At 44.9% G+C, this 18,736-nt stretch overlaps 1 protein-coding gene across 1 annotated transcript in view; it reads right to left on the minus strand.

Annotated features, from left to right (window-relative positions):
- Nucleotides 1-18,736, minus strand: part of Drgx (Dorsal root ganglia homeobox) — a 221,310-nt gene that overhangs the window by 54,280 nt on the left and 148,294 nt on the right. The window contains exons 3-4 of the mRNA XM_071662823.1: nt 12,787-12,878; nt 8,806-8,907 (exon numbers count right to left, since the gene is read on the minus strand). Coding sequence (XP_071518924.1) covers nt 8,806-8,907; nt 12,787-12,878 — 194 coding nt within the window. The remainder of the gene's footprint in view (nt 1-8,805; nt 8,908-12,786; nt 12,879-18,736) is intronic.

Below are 18,736 nucleotides of genomic sequence, written 5' to 3' on the forward strand. Positions count from 1 at the left end.
AGTATGGTTGTCCTCACCAATGTGGTTGTCCTCACCAGTGTGGTTGTCCTCACCAGTGTGGTTGTCCTCACCATTGTGGTTGGCCTCACCATTGTGGTTTTCCTCGCTAGTATGGTTGTCCTCACCAGTGTGGTTGTCCTCACCAGTGTGGTTGTCCTCACCAGTGCGGTTGTCCTCGCCAGTGTGGTTGTCCTCGCCAGTGTGGTTGTCCTCACCAGTGTGGTTGTCCTCGCCAGTGTGGTTGTCCTCACCAGTGTGGTTGTCCTCGCTAGTATGGTTGTCCTCACCAGTGTGGTTGTCCTCACCAGTGTGGTTGTCCTCACCAGTGTGGTTGTCCTCGCCAGTGTGGTTGTCCTCGCTAGTATGGTTGTCCTCGCTAGTATGGTTGTCCTCACCAATGTGGTTGTCCTCACCAGTGTGGTTGTCCTCACCAGCGTGGTTGTCCTCACCAGTGTGGTTGTCCTCGCCAGTGTGGTTGTTCTCACCATTGTGGTTGTCCTCACCATTGTGTTGTCCTCACCAATGTGGTTGTCCTCACCAATGTGGTTGTCCTCACCAGTGTGGTTGTCCTCACCAGTGTGGTTGTCCTCACCAGTGTGGTTGTCCTCGCCAGTGTGGTTGTCCTCACCAGCGTGGTTGTCCTCGCCAGTGTGGTTGTCCTCGCCAGTGTGGTTGTTCTCACCATTGTGGTTGTCCTCGCTAGTATGGTTGTCCTCGCCAGTGTGGTTGTCCTCGCTAGTATGGTTGTCCTCACCAATGTGGTTGTCCTCACCAGCGTGGTTGTCCTCACCAGTGTGGTTGTCCTCGCCAGTGTGGTTGTCCTCACCAGTGTGGTTGTTCTCACCATTGTGGTTGTCCTCACCATTGTGGTTGTCCTCGCTAGTATGGTTGTCCTCACCAATGTGGTTGTCCTCACCAGTGTGGTTGTCCTCACCATTGTGGTTGTCCTCGCCAGTGTGGTTGTCCTCGCCAGTGTGGTTGTCCTCGCCAGTGTGGTTGTCCTCACCATTGTGGTTGTCCTCACCAGTGTGGCTGTCCTCATCATTGTGGTTGTCCTCACCAGTGTGGTTGTCGTCATATGTGGTTATCCTCGCTAGTTTGGTTGTCCTCACCAGTGTGGTTGTCGTCATATGTGGTTATCCTCGCTAGTTTGGTTGTCCTCACCAATGCGGTTTTCCTCACCAGTGTGGTTGTCCTCACCAGCGTGGTTGTTCTCGCCAGTGTGGTTGTTCTCACCAGTGTGGTTGTCCTTGCTAGTGTGGTTGTCCTCACCAGTGTGGTTGTCCTCACCAGTGTGGTTGTTCTCACCAGTGTGGTTGTCCTTGCTAGTGTGGTTGTCCTCACCAGTGTGGTTGTCCTCACCAGTGTGGTTGTCCTCACCAGTCTAGTTGTCCTCATCAATGTAGTTGTCCACACCAGAGTAGTTGTCCTCACCAGTGTGGCTGTCCTCACCAGTGTAGTTGTCCTCACCAATGTTTTTATCCTCTTCAAAGTGGTTATCCTCATTAGTGTGGTTCTCTTCATGAGCACAGTTGTCCTCTTGTCCTCACATTGTAATTGTCCTCATTCGTATGACTGTCCTCATAACTCACATTGGTCACATTGCATATATAAAAAACACAAAGACTTAAGACTTTATTACCACAGTAGTCTTGTAAGAGCCATCCCACAACTAAAATAAGAAATAACGAAAGAATTAACGTGAGAGAGAGAGAGAGAGAGAGAGAGAGAGAGAGAGAGAGAGAGAGAGAGAGAGAGAGAGAGAGAGAGAGAGGAAAAAAATATAAAAGAGAGGAAACTAAAATGTCCTTTGCCTCAAAAAAAATATCTTCTCTAGACTTGGTCCCAAATGATAATTACTTCCCCCGACTTCTCCTCCTCCTAATTAGAGCAGAACTCGATATGTCAATTAGGGAGGAAATAAGAAAACCAATTATCGTAATGTATCTTAATCCATTTTACGATTCTCGACAAATATAAAGTTGGAGAGACAGGATCCTGGAGGATAAATTAATCCCGGGAAAGTTTTGCCAGCCTCCACTCCATGTCACTTGACGACTCGTACGGCAGAGAGGGAGAGAGGGAGAGAGAGAGAGAGAGAGAGAGAGAGAGAGAGAGAGAGAGAGAGAGAGAGAGAGAGAACAGAGAGAGAGAGAGAGAGAGATGCCCGCGAATACATGAGCGAATTTACACCACTGGCTTAAAAAAAGAAAAGCAATGAAAAAAAAAAAGGGAAAAGTCTTTTCAAACGTCCCTCAAAGCCATTTTTTTTTCCTTTTTTTAGCTTTCGAGTTCCCTTCCTTGTCCTTCTTTCCCGGACTTGGGGTATCCTGGCTCTGTTCTCTCGTATGAGGGGGAGGAAGGGGTGGGGGGGAGTGGGGTTGAGGTCAGGTTGAGGTGTTCAACACGCTTGGGTCGCCACCATAAAGGGGGGGGGGGGGTGGTTCTGGGTCGGGATCTGACGTGTCGCGGGAGATGAGCTGATTGGATGGGCCACGTTGCTTTACTCAGAGACAGAGACCTTCTTTTGTTTATCATGACAATTGTTGACTCAGAAATTGCTGAGGCGTTTGATATCTCTCTCTCTCTCTCTCTCTCTCTCTCTCTCTCTCTCTCTCTCTCTCTCTCTCTCTCTCTCTCTCTCTCTCTCTCTCCAACCAGATCTTTCAGTTTCATATCATCATTCAATCCAGATTCCTGGGGCCTGGATGTGGAAAGGGAGCTGTGGTTTCGGTGCATTCCACATGACAGCCAGAGACAGTGTGAACAAATGTGGTCTTTTTGTCCTTTCCTGGCGCTACCTCGCTGGAAGGGGGTTAAGGGGATGCTATTTCACGTGTGGCGGGGTGGCGACGAGAATGGATGAAGGCAGCAAGTATGAATATGTACATGTGTATATATGTATATGTCTGTGTATGAATATGCATGTATACGTTGAAATGTATATGTATTTACGTATGCATGTATGGGCGTATATATATATATATATATATATATATATATATATATATATATATATATATATATATATATATATATATATATATGAATTTATATACATATACTTCTATGAGTTCACGGGGAAATTGAAACACGTGAAGTTTCCAAGTGTACTTTCGTGTAATGATCACATCATAAGGGGAGACACAAGAGAGAAATACAACAGTCAGTTGATATACATCAAAGAGACGCAGCTAGGACGCCATTTAGTAAACATGCGATTGTCCAAGACAGACAACAAGCGTTCATAAACTTATCATTTTACAAATTTTATCAACAATAAAGGTATCTAATTTGTATAGACCATCACTAGCATTAAGATTATAATTCTTTGTGTATTTGATAATAGAAGATTCAATGATATTTCTCGTGGTAATAGAGTTAGAGTTGATAACTGAGATGGCATTACTCCAGTCAATACAATGAACATAGTTTTTAACAAGATTAAAAAAGGCGTTTGATTCTTGTCCCGTTCTTGTACTGTATTTATGTTGCCTAAGTCTATAAGAAAGATCCTTACCAGTCTGCCCAACATAAAACTTATCATAATTTCTACATGGCACTTTATGATCATTGTATTGACTGGAGTAATGCCATCTGTTATTAACTCTAACTCTATTACCACGAGAAATATCATTGAATCTTCTATTATCAAATACACAAAGAATTATAATCTTAATAATAGTGATGGTCTATACAAAATTAGATAGCTTTATTGTTTATAAAATTTGTAAAATGATAAGTTTATGAACGCTTGTTGTCTGTCTTGGACAATCGCATGTTTACCAAATGGCGTCCTAGCTTCGTCTCTTCGATGTATATCAACTGACCGTTATATCTATCTCGTGTCTCCCATGATGATGTGAGTATTACACAAAAGTGCACTTGGGAACTTATCGTGTTTCATTTTTCCCGTGGACTCATAGGAATATCTTGATCACACGCAAAATTGTGATCCTTTCCAATATATATATATATATATATATATATATATATATATATATATATATATATATATATATATATATTTATGTATATACGAGTAAAGTGCATATGAACGCGCACCTTCATATATATATTGGAGAGGATCACAATTTTGCGCGTGATCAAGTATATTCTTCAGAATCCATAGGGAAAATGAAACACGATAAGTTCCCAAGTGCACTTTCGTGTAATAATCACATCATCAGGGGAAACACAAGAGAGAAATATAACAGTCAGTTGATATACAACGAAGAGACGCAGCTGCGACGCCATTTGGTAAACAAGCGATTGTCCAAGACAGGCAACAAGCGTTCATAAACTTATCATTTTACAAATTTTATCAACAATAAAGTTATCCACTTTGTATAAACCATCACTAATATTAACATCATAATTCTTAGTGTATTTGATAATATAAGATTCAATGATATTTCTCGCGGTAATAGAGTTAGAGTTAATAACTGAGATGGCATTACTCCAGTTATTAGTTTTTAACGTGATTAAACAAGGCATTTGATTCTTGTCCCGTTCTAATACTATATTTATGTTGCTTATGTCTAACAAAAAGATCCTTACCAGTCTGCCCAACATAAAACGTATCACAATTTCTACATGGCACTTTAGAGATGCACCCAGGAGAATTTTCCTTCCACCACCAATTTGGTCTCCCACTTCTCGTTCCCTTCACCTCTGACTCCTGCATCCTCTTTGACGATCTTTCCTCACTCATTCTCTTCATGTGACCAAACCATTTCAATACACCCTCTTCTGTTCTCTCACCCACACTCTTTTTATTACCACACATCTCTCTTACCCTTTCATTGCTTACTCGATCAAACCACCTCACACTACACACTGTCCTCAAACATCTCATTTCCAACACATGTACCTGCCTCCGCACAACCTTATATATAGCCCATGCCTCGCAACCATATAACAATGTTGGAACCACTATTTCTTCAATCATACCCATTTTTGCTCTCCGAGATAACATTTTCGCCTTCCACACATTCTTCAACATTCCCAGAACCTCCGCCACCTCCCCCACCCTGTGACTCAATTCCGCTACCATAATTCTATCCACTGCTAGATCCACTCCCAGATATCTAAAACACTTCACTTCCTCCAGTTTTTCTCCATTCAAACTTTCCTCCCAAACGACTTGTCCCTCAACCTTACTGTACCTAATAACCTTGCTCTTATTCACATTTACTCTCAGCTTTCTTCTTTCACACACTTTACCAAACTCAGTCATCAGCTTCTGCAGTTTCTCTGAGACCCGAATCACTCACCAGCGCTGTATCATCAGTGAACAACTGACTCACTTCCCAAGCCCCCTCATCCACAACTGACTGCATACTTACCAATCTCTCCAAAACTCTTGCATTCACCTCCCTAACAACCCCATCCATAAACAAATTAAACAACCATGGAGACATCACGCACCCCTGGGAACCAATCACTTTCCTCTCTTCCTACTCGTACACATGCCATACATCCTCGATAAAAACTTTTCACTGCTTTTAGCAACTTACCTCCCACACCATATACTCTTAATACCTTCTACAGAGCATCTCTATCAACTCTATCATATGCCTTCTCCAGATCCATAAATGCTACATACAAATCCATTTGTTTTTCTAAGTATTTCTCACATACATTCTTCAAAGCAAACACCTGATCCACACATCCTCTACCACTTCTGAAACCACACTGCTCTTCCCCAGTCTGATGCTCTGTACATACCTTGACCCTCTCAATTAATACCCTCCCATATGATTTCCCAGGAATATATATATATATATATATATATATATATATATATATATATATATATATATATATATATATATATATATATATATATATATGTATATATATGTACACTTAACAACACTTTAAGAGATAAGGGAACAGAATATCCCCACCACCACCAGCAGAGCAGGAGCTGGGCTGGGCTGGGCTGGGCTGGGCTGGGCTGGGATGGGATGGGATGGGATGGGACAGGGAATTTTTCCAGTAAGTTTGCCCCCCAGGTCGACCTAGAGGCCACAAGAAGACAGGGACTTTTGACGTCTTTATCCCCATAATGCGCACTGCTAACAAAATTCCATTAAATTCCTTTTTTTTCTTTTTTTCTATTAGCGTCGGGCTCTGTGGCCAGAGGGGGTGTGTGGGGAGGTGGGCGGTTCCCCACACCATATCATCCCCATCCCCCCACACCAACCCCACCTTATAATCACTTTTCTCTCCTCATTTGAATATTCAAATCATTACCCCCACACCAATGATGCAGTTGTCTTGGTGGGCGGGTGGGCGGGTGGGAGTGGGTGGGAGTAGGTGGGTGGGTGGCTTTGTCACACCCCCCCCACCCACCTTCCCCACCCTCAGACAGACAGAGCCACGGTAAACAATTGTTTGCTCCTTATGTTTGCAGGTGTTGGCGAGACTCGAGTGAAGTTCGACAGCCACTGTGATGGGTGTGTCTGGTGGGCAAACAGAGGCACAAGCTGCTGCCAAGGGTCGGACGGAGGTCTCGACCCTTAAGCTTAGTGGAAATAAGGGTCGAATTGGGTCATCGAGTCGGTCCCTCGTGTGTGTGTGTGTGTGAGAGAGAGAGAGAGAGAGAGAGAGAGAGAGAGAGAGAGAGAGAGAGAGAGAGACTCTCCCTCTCTCTCTCTCTCTATCTCTCTCCCAAAAGCCAATTTTTTCTCGTTTGCATAAAGATAATAATATACGTAATTGTGAATTTCATTTGAGAAGATGATTACGATTTTACCTCAAAAGAAATGAAGTGAAAATATGAGAGGGGGAGGGACGAGGGGAGGGACGAGGGGAGGGACGAGGGGAGAGGGAGGAGGGAAAGGGAGGGGAGGGAAGGGGAGGAGGAGGGTAGTAGCAGCAATTCTGGCCTGCCATTAATGAGGTTGGAATTCCCTCTCCTCCCTCTCGACAATGAGTGGGAAAAATCTGCCACTTTGATGTACTCCAGAAAACATGAGGCACACTGCGATCCCACTGTAATTGAGCTGGGAAGACGGTGTGTGGGAGGCGCCTACCCCAACGCACTCTTTGGGGCTCGAGGTGTGGGTGTGTGTGGGCATGGTCTCACGTCTCGTATTGGTCTCGCGAACGCACTCACTCCCACAGTGGCTGGGAGATTCCCACTGGACACACCTAGTGGGTGAGGCCCCACTGGACACACCTAGTGGATGAGGGCCCACTGTCCACACCTAGTGGATGAGACCCACTGGACACACCTAGTGGATGAGGCCCAGTGGACACACCTAGTGGATGAGGCCCACTGACCACACCTAGTGGATGAGACCCCACTGTCCACACCTAGTGGATGAGGCCCACTGTCCACATCCGGTGGGTGAGGCCCACTGGCCACACCTAGTGGATGAGGCCCACTGACCACACCTAGTGGATGAGGCCCCACTGTCCGCACCTAGTGTGTGAGGCCCACTGTCGACACCTAGTGGATGAGGCCCACTGACCACACCTAGTGGATGTAGCCCCACTGTCCGCACCTAGTGTGTGAGGCCCACTGGCCACACCTAGTGGATGAGGCCCACTGTCCACACCTAGTGGATGAGGCCCACTGTCCACACCTAGTGGATGAGGCCCAATGTCCACACCTAGTGGATGAGGCCCACTGTCCACACCTAGTGGATGAGACCCCACTGTCCACACCTAGTGGATGAGGCCCACTGTCCACATCCGGTGGGTGAGGCCCACTGGCCACACCTAGTGGATGAGGCCCACTGACCACACCTAGTGGATGAGGCCCCACTGTCCGCACCTAGTGTGTGAGGCCCACTGTCCACACCTAGTGTGTGAGGCCCATTGACCACACCTAGTGGATGAGGCCCACTGGTCACACCTAGTGGATGAGGCCCACTGGTCACACCTAGTGGATGAGGCCCACTGTCCACACCTAGTGGATGAGGCCCACTGGTCACACCTAGTGGATGAGGCCCACTGTCCACACCTAGTGGATGAGGCCCACTGACCACATGATCTTCCTTGAACACTCCTTACCTTCCCCATCTAATGTGTTCACGCACACTTACTTATGTATATACACACACACACACACACACACACACACACACACACACACACGCTTTTATTTCAAGCCGTTTTATAATTAGGTAACTAGTTACTGTCATGACCCGCCCCTCCTCCCTCCAGTTCAGTAACAACTGTGTACTTTCAACCTAACGGCTCTCATTACAAATAAACCGTTTATTATTATTATTATTATTATTATTATTATTATTATTATTATTATTATTATTATTACTATTATTATTATTACTATTATTATTATTATTATTATTATTATTATTATTATTATTATTATTATCATCATTATCATTATCATTATTATTATCATCATCATTATCACTAGTAGTAGTAGCAGTAGTATATCATTATGATTAGTAGTAGTAGTAGTAGTAATAGTAGTAGTAGTAGTAGTAGTATCATTATAATTAGTAGTAGTAGTAGTAGTATTAGTAATAGTAGTAGTAGTAGTAGTAATAGTAGTAGTAGTAGTAATAGTAGTAGTAGTAGTAGTAATAGTAGTAGTAGTAGTAGTAATAATAGTATCATTATAATTTGTAGCAGTAGTAGTAGTAGCAGTAATAGTATCATTATAATCAGTAGCAGTAGTAGTAGTAGTAGTAGCAGTAGTAGTAGTAGCAGTAATAGTATCATTATCATTAGTAGTAATGATAGTAGTACTATCATTATTATCATTATTGCCATGACGCCTCAGATGACCACAGTGCAGGAAGCAGAGAGCGACCTTACCTGGACCCGGGCCTCCGTCAGGTTGATCTTCATGGCCAGCTCCTCCCTGGTGAACACGTCGGGGTAGTGCGTCTGGGTGAAGGCGTTCTCCAGCTCCTCCAGCTGACGACCAGCAAGATCTGGGTTAGTTGGTTAGTCCCCCAGGGCAGCAGGGGTTAGTATCACAGGGTAGCAGGGGTTAGTCCCACAGGACAGCAGGGGTTAGTCCCACAGGGCAGCAGGGGTTAGTCCCACAGGGCAGCAGGGGTTAGTCCACAGGGTAGAGGGCAGCATAGGTTAGTCCCACAGGGTAGAGGACAGCATGGGTTAGTCCCACAGGGTAGAGGGCAGCATGGGTTAGTCCCACAGGGTAGAGGACAGCATGGGTTAGTCCCACAGGGTAGAGGACAGCATGGGTTAGTCCCACAGGGTAGAGGGCAGCATGGGTTAGTCCCACAGGGTAGAGGGCAGCATGGGTTAGTCCCACAGGGTAGAGGGCAGCATGGGTTAGTCCCACAGGGTAGAGGACAGCATGAATTATAATATGATAAGATGTTTTCATTTAAACAAGAGAGTGTGACATTATAATATACATTTCTTGTAAGTCTATGTATATACCTATATACATACAAGAAAACAACATATGATAATTATTATAGTTTGTGTTACTGATTATAATGAGACTTTGAATAGATGCAAGTATCGTGTTCGACATGAGTGTATGATATGGTGATGAGTGTATGATATGGTGATGAGTGTATGATATGGTGATGAGTGTATGATATAGTGATGAGTGTATGATATGGTGATGAGTGTATGATATGGTGATGAGTGTATGATATGGTGATGAGTGTATGATATGGTGATGAGTGTATGATATGGTGATGAGTGTATGATATGGTGATGAGTGTATGATATGGTGATGAGTGTATGATATGGTGATGAGTGTATGATATGGTGATGAGTGTATGATATAGTGATGAGTGTATGATATAGTGATGAGTGTATGATATAGTGATGAGTGTATGATATGGTGATGAGTGTATGATATGGTGATGAGTGTATGATATGGTGATGAGTGTATGATATGGTGATGAGTGTATGATATGGTGATGAGTGTATGATATGGTGATGAGTGTATGATATGGTGATGAGTGTATGATATAGTGATGAGTGTATGATATAGTGATGAGTGTATGATATAGTGATGAGTGTATGATATGGTGATGAGTGTATGATATGGTGATGAGTGTATGATATGGTGATGAGTGTATGATATGGTGATGAGTGTATGATATGGTGATGAGTGTATGATATGGTGATGAGTGTATGATATGGTGATGAGTGTATGATATAGTGATGAGTGTATGATATGGTGATGAGTGTATGATATGGTGATGAGTGTATGATATGGTGATGAGTGTATGATATGGTGATGAGTGTATGATATGGTGATGGGTGTATGATATAGTGATGAGTGTATGATATGGTGATGTGTGTATGATATTGTGATGAGTGTATGATATGGTGATGAGTGTATGATATAGTGATGAGTGTATGATATGGTGATGAGTGTATGATATGGTGATGAGTGTATGATATGGTGATGAGTGTATGATATAGTGATGAGTGTATGATATGGTGATGAGTGTATGATATAGTGATGACTGTATGATATGGTGATGAGTGTATGATATGGTGATGGGTGTATGATATAGTGATGAGTGTATGATATAGTGATGAGTGTATGATATCTGATGAGTGTATGATATGGTGATGAGTGTATGATATGGTGATGAGTGTATGATATGGTGATGAGTGTATGATATAGTGATGAGTGTATGATATGGTGATGAGTGTATGATATAGGTGATGAGTGTATGATATGGTGATGAGTGTATGATATGGTGATGAGTGTATGATATGGTGATGAGTGTATGATATGGTGATGAGTGTATGATATGGTGATGAGTGTATGATATGGTGATGAGTGTATGATATGGTGATGAGTGTATGATATAGTGATGAGTGTATGATATAGTGATGAGTGTATGATATAGTGATGAGTGTATGATATAGTGATGAGTGTATGATATGGTGATGAGTGTATGATATGGTGATGAGTGTATGATATGGTGATGAGTGTATGATATGGTGATGAGTGTATGATATGGTGATGAGTGTATGATATAGTGATGAGTGTATGATATAGTGATGAGTGTATGATATGATGAGTGTATGATATGGTGATGAGTGTATGATATGGTGATGAGTGTATGATATAGTGATGAGTGTATGATATGGTGATGAGTGTATGATATAGTGATGAGTGTATGATATGGTGATGAGTGTATGATATAGTGATGAGTGTATGGTATGGTGATGAGTGTATGATATGGTGATGGGTGTATGTTATGGTGATGAGTGTATGGTATGGTGATGGGTGTATGATATGGTGATGAGTGTATGATATGGTGATGAGTGTATGGTATGGTGATGAGTGTATGATATGGTGATGAGTGTATGATATGGTGATGAGTGTATGATATGGTGATGGGTGTATGATATCGTGATGAGTGTATGATATGGTGATGAGTGTATGGTATGGTGATGAGTATATGATATAGTGATGACTGTATGATATGGTGATGAGTGTATGATATGGTGATGGGTGTATGATATAGTGATGAGTGTATGATATAGTGATAAGTGTATGATATGGTGATGAGTGTATGATATGGTGATGAGTGTATGATATGGTGATGAATGTTTGATATAGTGATGAGTGTATGATATAGTGATGAGTGTATGATATGGTGATGAATGTATGATATGGTGATGAGTGTATGATATGGTGATGGGTGTATGATATGGTGATGAGTGTATGATATGGTGATGAGTGTGTGATAGGGCGATGGAAGAACGTCTCTGTGGGTCATTTTCCTCATTAATGAGTACAGTGAATGTGACATGGTGAGTGACCTGGTCTAGGAGGGATGTAAGGGGGTGGGGAGCGTGTTGGCATGAGTCAGTAACTTACCTGCTGAAGTATGAGTTACCTGTTGGTGGATGAGGTACCTGATGGAGAGTGAGTTACCGCTGGTGGATGAGTTACCTGATGGAGAGTAAGTTACCTGCTGGAATATGTGTTACCTGCTGGAGGAAGAGTTACCTTCTCCAGGGTAACTACCGACTAGAAAGTGAGTTACATGTTCGAGAGGGAGTTACCTACTGGATCGTGATCTACCCGCTGTGTGGTAAGTTACCTGTTGGAGGATGAGTTACCTGCTGTAGATTGAGTATCAGCTAGGGGACGTACCAAGTGGAATGTGAGTTACGTGGTAAATATTAAGTTACATGGTGGGGGGTGAGTTACGTTGTAAATGTTGAGTAACGTGGTGGAGGCTGAGGTACGTGTTGAATCTTGAGTCACGTGGAAAATGTTGAGTTACCTGCTGGAGGGTGAGTTACGTGATGCAGGGTGAGTTACCTGCTGGAATGTGAGCTACGTGGTGGAGGATGAGTTACGTGACGGAGGGTGAGTTACCTACCGGAAGGTGCGTTACGTGGTGGAGGGTGATTTACGTGATTGAGGGTGAGTTACCTGCTGGAAGGTGTGTTACGTGGTGGAGGGTGAGTTCCTGCTATAGGGTGAGTTATGTGGTGGAGGATGAGTTACGTGGTGGAGGGTGAGTTACCTGCTGGAGGATGAGTTACGTGGTGGAGGGTGAGTTACGTGGTGGAGGGTGAGTTACGTGGTGGAGGGTGAGTTACCTGCTGGAGGATGAGTTACCTGATGGAGGATGAGTTACGTGGTGGAGGGTGAGTTACGTGGTGGAGGGTGAGTTACGTGATGGAGGATGAGTTACGTGGTGGAGGATGAGTTACGTGGTGGAGGATGAGTTACGTGGTGGAGGGTGAAATACGTGGTGGAGGATGAGTTACGTGGTGGAGGATGAGTTACGTGGTGGAGGATGAGTTACGTGGTGGAGGATGAGTTACCTGCTGGAGGGTGAAGGTGGTCCGGTTGCGCCGTTGTTTCCTCCTGACGAAGGTTTCATCGTGCAGGTCCGGGTGGTAGCTGTAGCTGGTGTCTGGAGGGGCGGTAGACAACATTACTCAGTAACACCACGACGCTGACATGTGTCATGTGGTGTCATACCGGGTCACGTGAACCTTCATGCGTCATATTGTGTCACGTGTCAAGTTAGATCAGGTGTCATGTTGAGTCAAGACATGTGGTGTAATATCATATGACATGGTGGTCATGTTGTGTCACGTCTTGCACTGCCATGTGTCATGAAGTGTCAATGTCGCTCAGTGCCATGTGTCATGAAGTGTCAATGTCGCTCAGTGCCATGTGTCACGCTGTGTCATATGATTACCTATCACTGCTACACATGGAGGAGGGGAGTTCCACACTCGTGTGTCCCCATTTCTTGAGCATTTTCTACCGTCATACAACGTCTTCAACCTTCAAAATGTTGAAGGCTTCCAGTCCACATCAAGGCCAGACTTTCATTGTAACATAGAGAGGATCGTGAAAGGGAAAAAAGAAGAGACGAGGAAAACTATTTACGAATTTTGGAGGAAGTGAAAAACCAGTCTTCTGAACTATGCCTGGTCATGGTTACTGGGAAAGAAATGAGAAGGTTGAGAATTCCAAAGTTTGGGCATGTAGGGAAAGAAACAGTTATCAAAACGGCCCACCTTTGAGTTGCCAACTGCCATATACATACTTGCCATATGGTTTTTAAGACGCCAATGCTGTAATCAAGGCTTGCCTTATTTTGTTTTCTATGAAGGGTTATTCTATAGCTTCGAACCTAAGGGCTTGCAACCCTTATGAACTAGTAAGCCATTACACTGGCAAGCAATCAATGATCGCCCACAATTGCCACACACGGTAACCTTGCAACATGTGTCCAACCGAAGATCACGAGGTGAAGACATGAAATGAACCCACAGAAACGCAGAAGAACTAAATGGTAGATCTAGATATACAGACCAAAAATGAAATAACACAATTCAATTTTTCTAAGGCAATAGAGAGCTGTCTTTTTTGGCAAGAGCAAATTAGACATGATAAATACAGCGTGTGTAAAGAGGGAGACACGTTTACCATAACACTGAGATACGAGTTTCTCAGAATCATTCGCCCTTCTCATGAATCACGCTCCCTGTGTCGCTTATCTGTATTCCTTCCTTACCCAAAATGCGATTCATCGAATCAACTCCCAGACTTGCCCGCCGCACACCACGCATTTCATACATCTTTCTCCCGACTGCATATATATACATATAAAATTCTTGGCCGCACGCGGACGAAGAAATGAGGGTTGCTGTGGCCCCACGTTATAACTTCTCCCTGTAACTTAGGTCTCATATCTAAGGTATCATCTTTCTTGTTCTCCTCTGAACCTACTGTAATAGTTCTCGACACACCTGTGAGGAGACTACGTATGAGAGGCAAATTATAAATCAGGCCTCACATACGATAGAAACATCATATCAAACATCTCCTTATCCAAGACCTACAATTCTCCTGTCTTCTGACGTTGTCCTCAGATGGTAGACTGGCCACAGAATCAACCTCCCTAAATCCTTTTCTTTATAATACACTGATGTAGATGGCTTATTTCCATGCCAGATTAAAGTCAAATCGAGGCCTTCCGCGGTGTACCCATCTATATATTTCCTTGAGCTGACCCTCATAATCCATATATCAGACCAACCAACTCGGGAACTTCTCTCGGTCCATTTGTTACCTGGGAAAACTCCTCGTCATTCTCTGCATGCCTGAAGGACTTGGCATTATCCTCAGGACATGCTCAGGTTAGACTTCGATCCTTCTGGTATGTCAGAGAGATCAAGAACAGCATCGCCACTGGCAACTTCAAGCCACTTAGAAAAACAAAACCAAAGGTTCTTTTGATGTGTCTCCTCTGTTCCCTCTCATCTGAATAACTTTCGATCCATCATATGTGTCTCACCCTCATACTTGCCTGATATCTTAGCTTCTTTACCAGCCTCTTGTGTGGGAGGATGTCCGAAGCCTTAGGCGTTCCAAGAGCACATCCATCTATCACTATTGTCTAACATGGAGCTCAGTCTATCTATTACACACATGACCTTCCGTATCGTAAATCACTGTTGTCTCGCACTTAAGCAGTTTCTCTTTTGCAAATACACTTTCATTTACTTTCTGATTATCTTTTCCTGTGTTTTTGTAGACTACAGTTCATCAGAGATACTGATCAGTGGTTCGGTGCGATTTCCCGCTCGCCTTTCTTGAACAATAAGCACGATGACTACCGCCCACCACTCCTCAACGTGACACATTCTTCCCAAGACTTTCAGAACAGAACCTGAGGTAGCTGTGTTGAGTCATGTGTTGTGTTGTGTCATGTGCTGTGTTGCGTCATGTGTTGTATTGTGTCATGTGTTGTGTTGTGTCATGTGTTGTGTTGTGTCATGTGTTGTGTTGTGTCATGTGTTGTGTTGTGTCATGTGTTGTGTTGTGTCATGTGTTGTACTGTGTCATGTGTTGTGTTGTGTCATGTGTTGTGTTGTGTCATGTGTTGTGTCATGTGTTATGTTGAGTCGTGTGTTGTGTTGAGTCATGTGTTGTGTTGTGTCATGTGCTGTGTTGCGGCATGTGTTGTACTGTGTCATGTGTTGTGTTGTGTCATGTGTTGTGTTGTGTCATGTGTTGTGTTGTGTCATGTGTTATGTTGAGTCGTGTGTTGTGTTGAGTCATGTGTTGTGTTGTGTCATGTGCTGTGTTGCGGCATGTGTTGTACTGTGTCATGTGTTGTGTTGTGTCATGTGTTGTATTGTGTCATGTGTTGTATTGTGTCATGTGTTGTGTTGTATGTTATTTTGTGTCATGTTACGTTAAATCATGTGTTGCTCTGCCATCCGCTGTGCCACATTATGAACTTTAATGTCATAGGCTGTGTCATATAATATGTCGTACCATGTGTGTCATATCAGGTGTCATACTGTCTGTCAAGCGTCATAATATAAGCTTCATATGTTGCCTTGTGTCACATGTTCCACTGTGTCATGTGTTGCTTTGTGTCACATGTTCCACTGTGTCATGTGTTGCCTTGTCACATGTTCCACTGTGTCATGTGTTGCCTTGTGTCACATGTTCCACTGTGTCACGTGTTGCCTTGTGTCACATGTTCCACTGTGTCACGTGTTGCCTTGTGTCACATGTTCCACTGTGTCATGTGTTGCCTTGTGCCACATGTCTCGCTCTGTCATGTGTCATGTCATCTGTCATTGTATTCTGTCCGGTTTTCGTGTCTCGCAGATGTTCTGTGTCATATGTGTGTGTTGACAACAGCTTGTGTCATGTGTCAACTGTAAAATTGTGGCATAATTACTTTCTGTCTTGCCTCACAGTGTCATGTAGTCATAGATCGTATGACAGTACTGGGCTGGGGCTGTCACGTGTCAGTGTTATACTCTTCACAACATGGTGGGTTATTACATGATATACTGTGTCATATGACACTGGACCCTGAACTATATAGTTATGTGTCACTGTGTCATAAGTAACAGCCCTACATTAATGTGTCATATTTCAGTGTCATGTGGCACATGTCATGTACTGTCATTATCATGAAAAAACAAATGACCTTACGAGACTTTCTCCAGGGTGTAACCCCAGGCAGGTGGAGTCCGGTAACACCTACATCACTGTCATACTGGGTTTGATATGACACCATCGTGTGTCACATTGTGACATGTGTCATACTACTCAGTGTTGTAGTATTATAATCTTCATGAGTGACCACGATGGTACGACCCTTGACCACGATGGTACGACCCTTGAGCACGAAGGTACGACCCTTGAGCACGAAGGTACGACCCTTGAGCACGAAGGTACGACCCATGAGCACGAGGGTACGACCCTTAACCACGAGGGTGCGACCCTTGACCACGACGGTACGACCCTTGAACACGGCGGTACGACCCTTAACCACGAGGGTACGATCCCTGAGCACGAGGATACGACCCTTGACCACGACGGTACGACCCTTGAACACGGCGGTACGACCCTTGAGCACGACGGTACGACCCTTGAACACGAGGGTACGACCCTTGAGCACGAGGGTACGACCCTTGACCACTAAAGTACGATCCTTGAGCACGAGGGTACGACCCTTGACCACGACAGCACGTACCGTGAGTATGATGACGACCTTGATTCTAACCCACAGGTGCAGTCGTGCTCAAGGGTCGTGCCGTCGTGCTCCAGGAACGTGCGGGCGTTCCCAAGGGTCGTAAAGCCGTGCTCAATGAACGTGCGGGCGTTCCCAAGGGTCGTACAGCCGTGCTCAAGGAACGCGCAGTCGTGCTCAAGGGTCGTGCCGTCGTGCTCAAGGAACGTGCGGCCGTTCCCAAGGGTCGTACAGCCGTGCTCAAGGAACGCGCAGTCGTTCTCAAGGGTCGTGGCGTCGTAGTCATAGGCCTAAGTGTGCGTGTGAGGGGGGGACGACCAGCGCCACGCACCAGCGGGTACGTGCAGACAGTCGTACGTCATTACCCCGGCAGTCGCACTGTACTGGAGGACATGCGAAACGACAAGACTTGAGTCCATCAATGTAATGATGCGTTCGGTAACTGGCAAACTCTCCTGCTGGAGTGTCAGAGGGGAGTGGCAAGCGGTAACTCCCTTCTCCCTGCCTACGACCGAGGGAGGGAGTGTGAGATCGGTAACTCCCTCCCTCCTGTGATAATAAGCCACATGTCGGCTCATAATAACCTGGGTGGCTTGATCCTAGGATCGCGTCTGTCAACTCCCTTCCCTCCCTCTCTCTCTCTCCTCTTCTTAGCCTAATATCCCTGGGCTCGCTGTGATAATAATCTAAATAAACTTAGTCCGCCGTCTTCCGCCGTAATAAGCCCCGGTCATTGATAATAATAACGTGAAAATGGCTACTAGATCCCGGCGCCCATCTCGAGTGGATTAGGGCGATATTACCGCCATCTACCGCCCCTCCGCCCAAACTGCTGTACTTTGCTATTGTTCGCCTCACACGCCCCTCCTCCTCCTCCTCCTCCGTCTCCATGGCGGGCCGGGGAAGAAAGAGCGTTATTAATCGCGAACTTAAGCGCACGAGAGAAGAGCAGAGTCGTAGAGAACAAAGAGTAAAATGTTAGCAGACCCCCACTCTACCACCCCACACACCCCCGGAAGTAACACAAATATAAAATAAGTGTGAAAAGTTGGTCGGCCACGGGCGGCGCCTCTTCCATAACGTGATCATGCCGGAGGCTGATCCTTCTGCCTCCCTTGGGCCCATCTCTCCCACCCCGGGGCCTCTAACTCCATCTGCCCCTCGAAATATTACCCTTTATCTCTCTTTATAGCCTCTCGAGTCCACCCGCCATCTCTCATACAATTTGGCGCCAATTTTTTCCCGCGTAAACTTGTTGTGTTTGTCATTGGCGGTGTTGGCGGTCATCACTCGCCGTCGCGCGCGTTCCGCCGCCTGATACGTCTTCCCGCCGCCAGGGGAGCCCGCTCACCGTCCATAAAGATACCCTTGGAAAATTGCCTCTTGGAAATTGCATTACACTCTGTTATTTAGGGCGTCCGCCGGCCGGACGTGGGATCTTCGTGGTAGATATATATTAATTCCGTCATTGATAACACAAGTCCCATTGTGATGTATGTAGAAAGAGTCCAAGAACGAGAGAGACGAAAGAGAGATGGAAGGTGGAAGTTTTTCTCAGCGAGGCGAATTCCTCCTCTCCCTTACCCTCCCGAGCAGCGAAGTCTTTACACCCGGGTAGTAACTTATCCCATCAGGATCACTTTTGAAAATACGCCCATTTTTTCAGCGTCTCCTCTGTTTTGTGACCTCGTAGAGAAGTTGAAGCGAGGTTTACCGCCGTGACAGTCGCCACGCTCCCAGGATCAGGGGACTTGCGC

The sequence above is a fragment of the Panulirus ornatus genome, chromosome 6 (genome assembly GCF_036320965.1).
Source record: "Panulirus ornatus isolate Po-2019 chromosome 6, ASM3632096v1, whole genome shotgun sequence".
In the NCBI taxonomy this organism is placed as follows: Eukaryota; Metazoa; Arthropoda; class Malacostraca; order Decapoda; family Palinuridae; genus Panulirus; species Panulirus ornatus.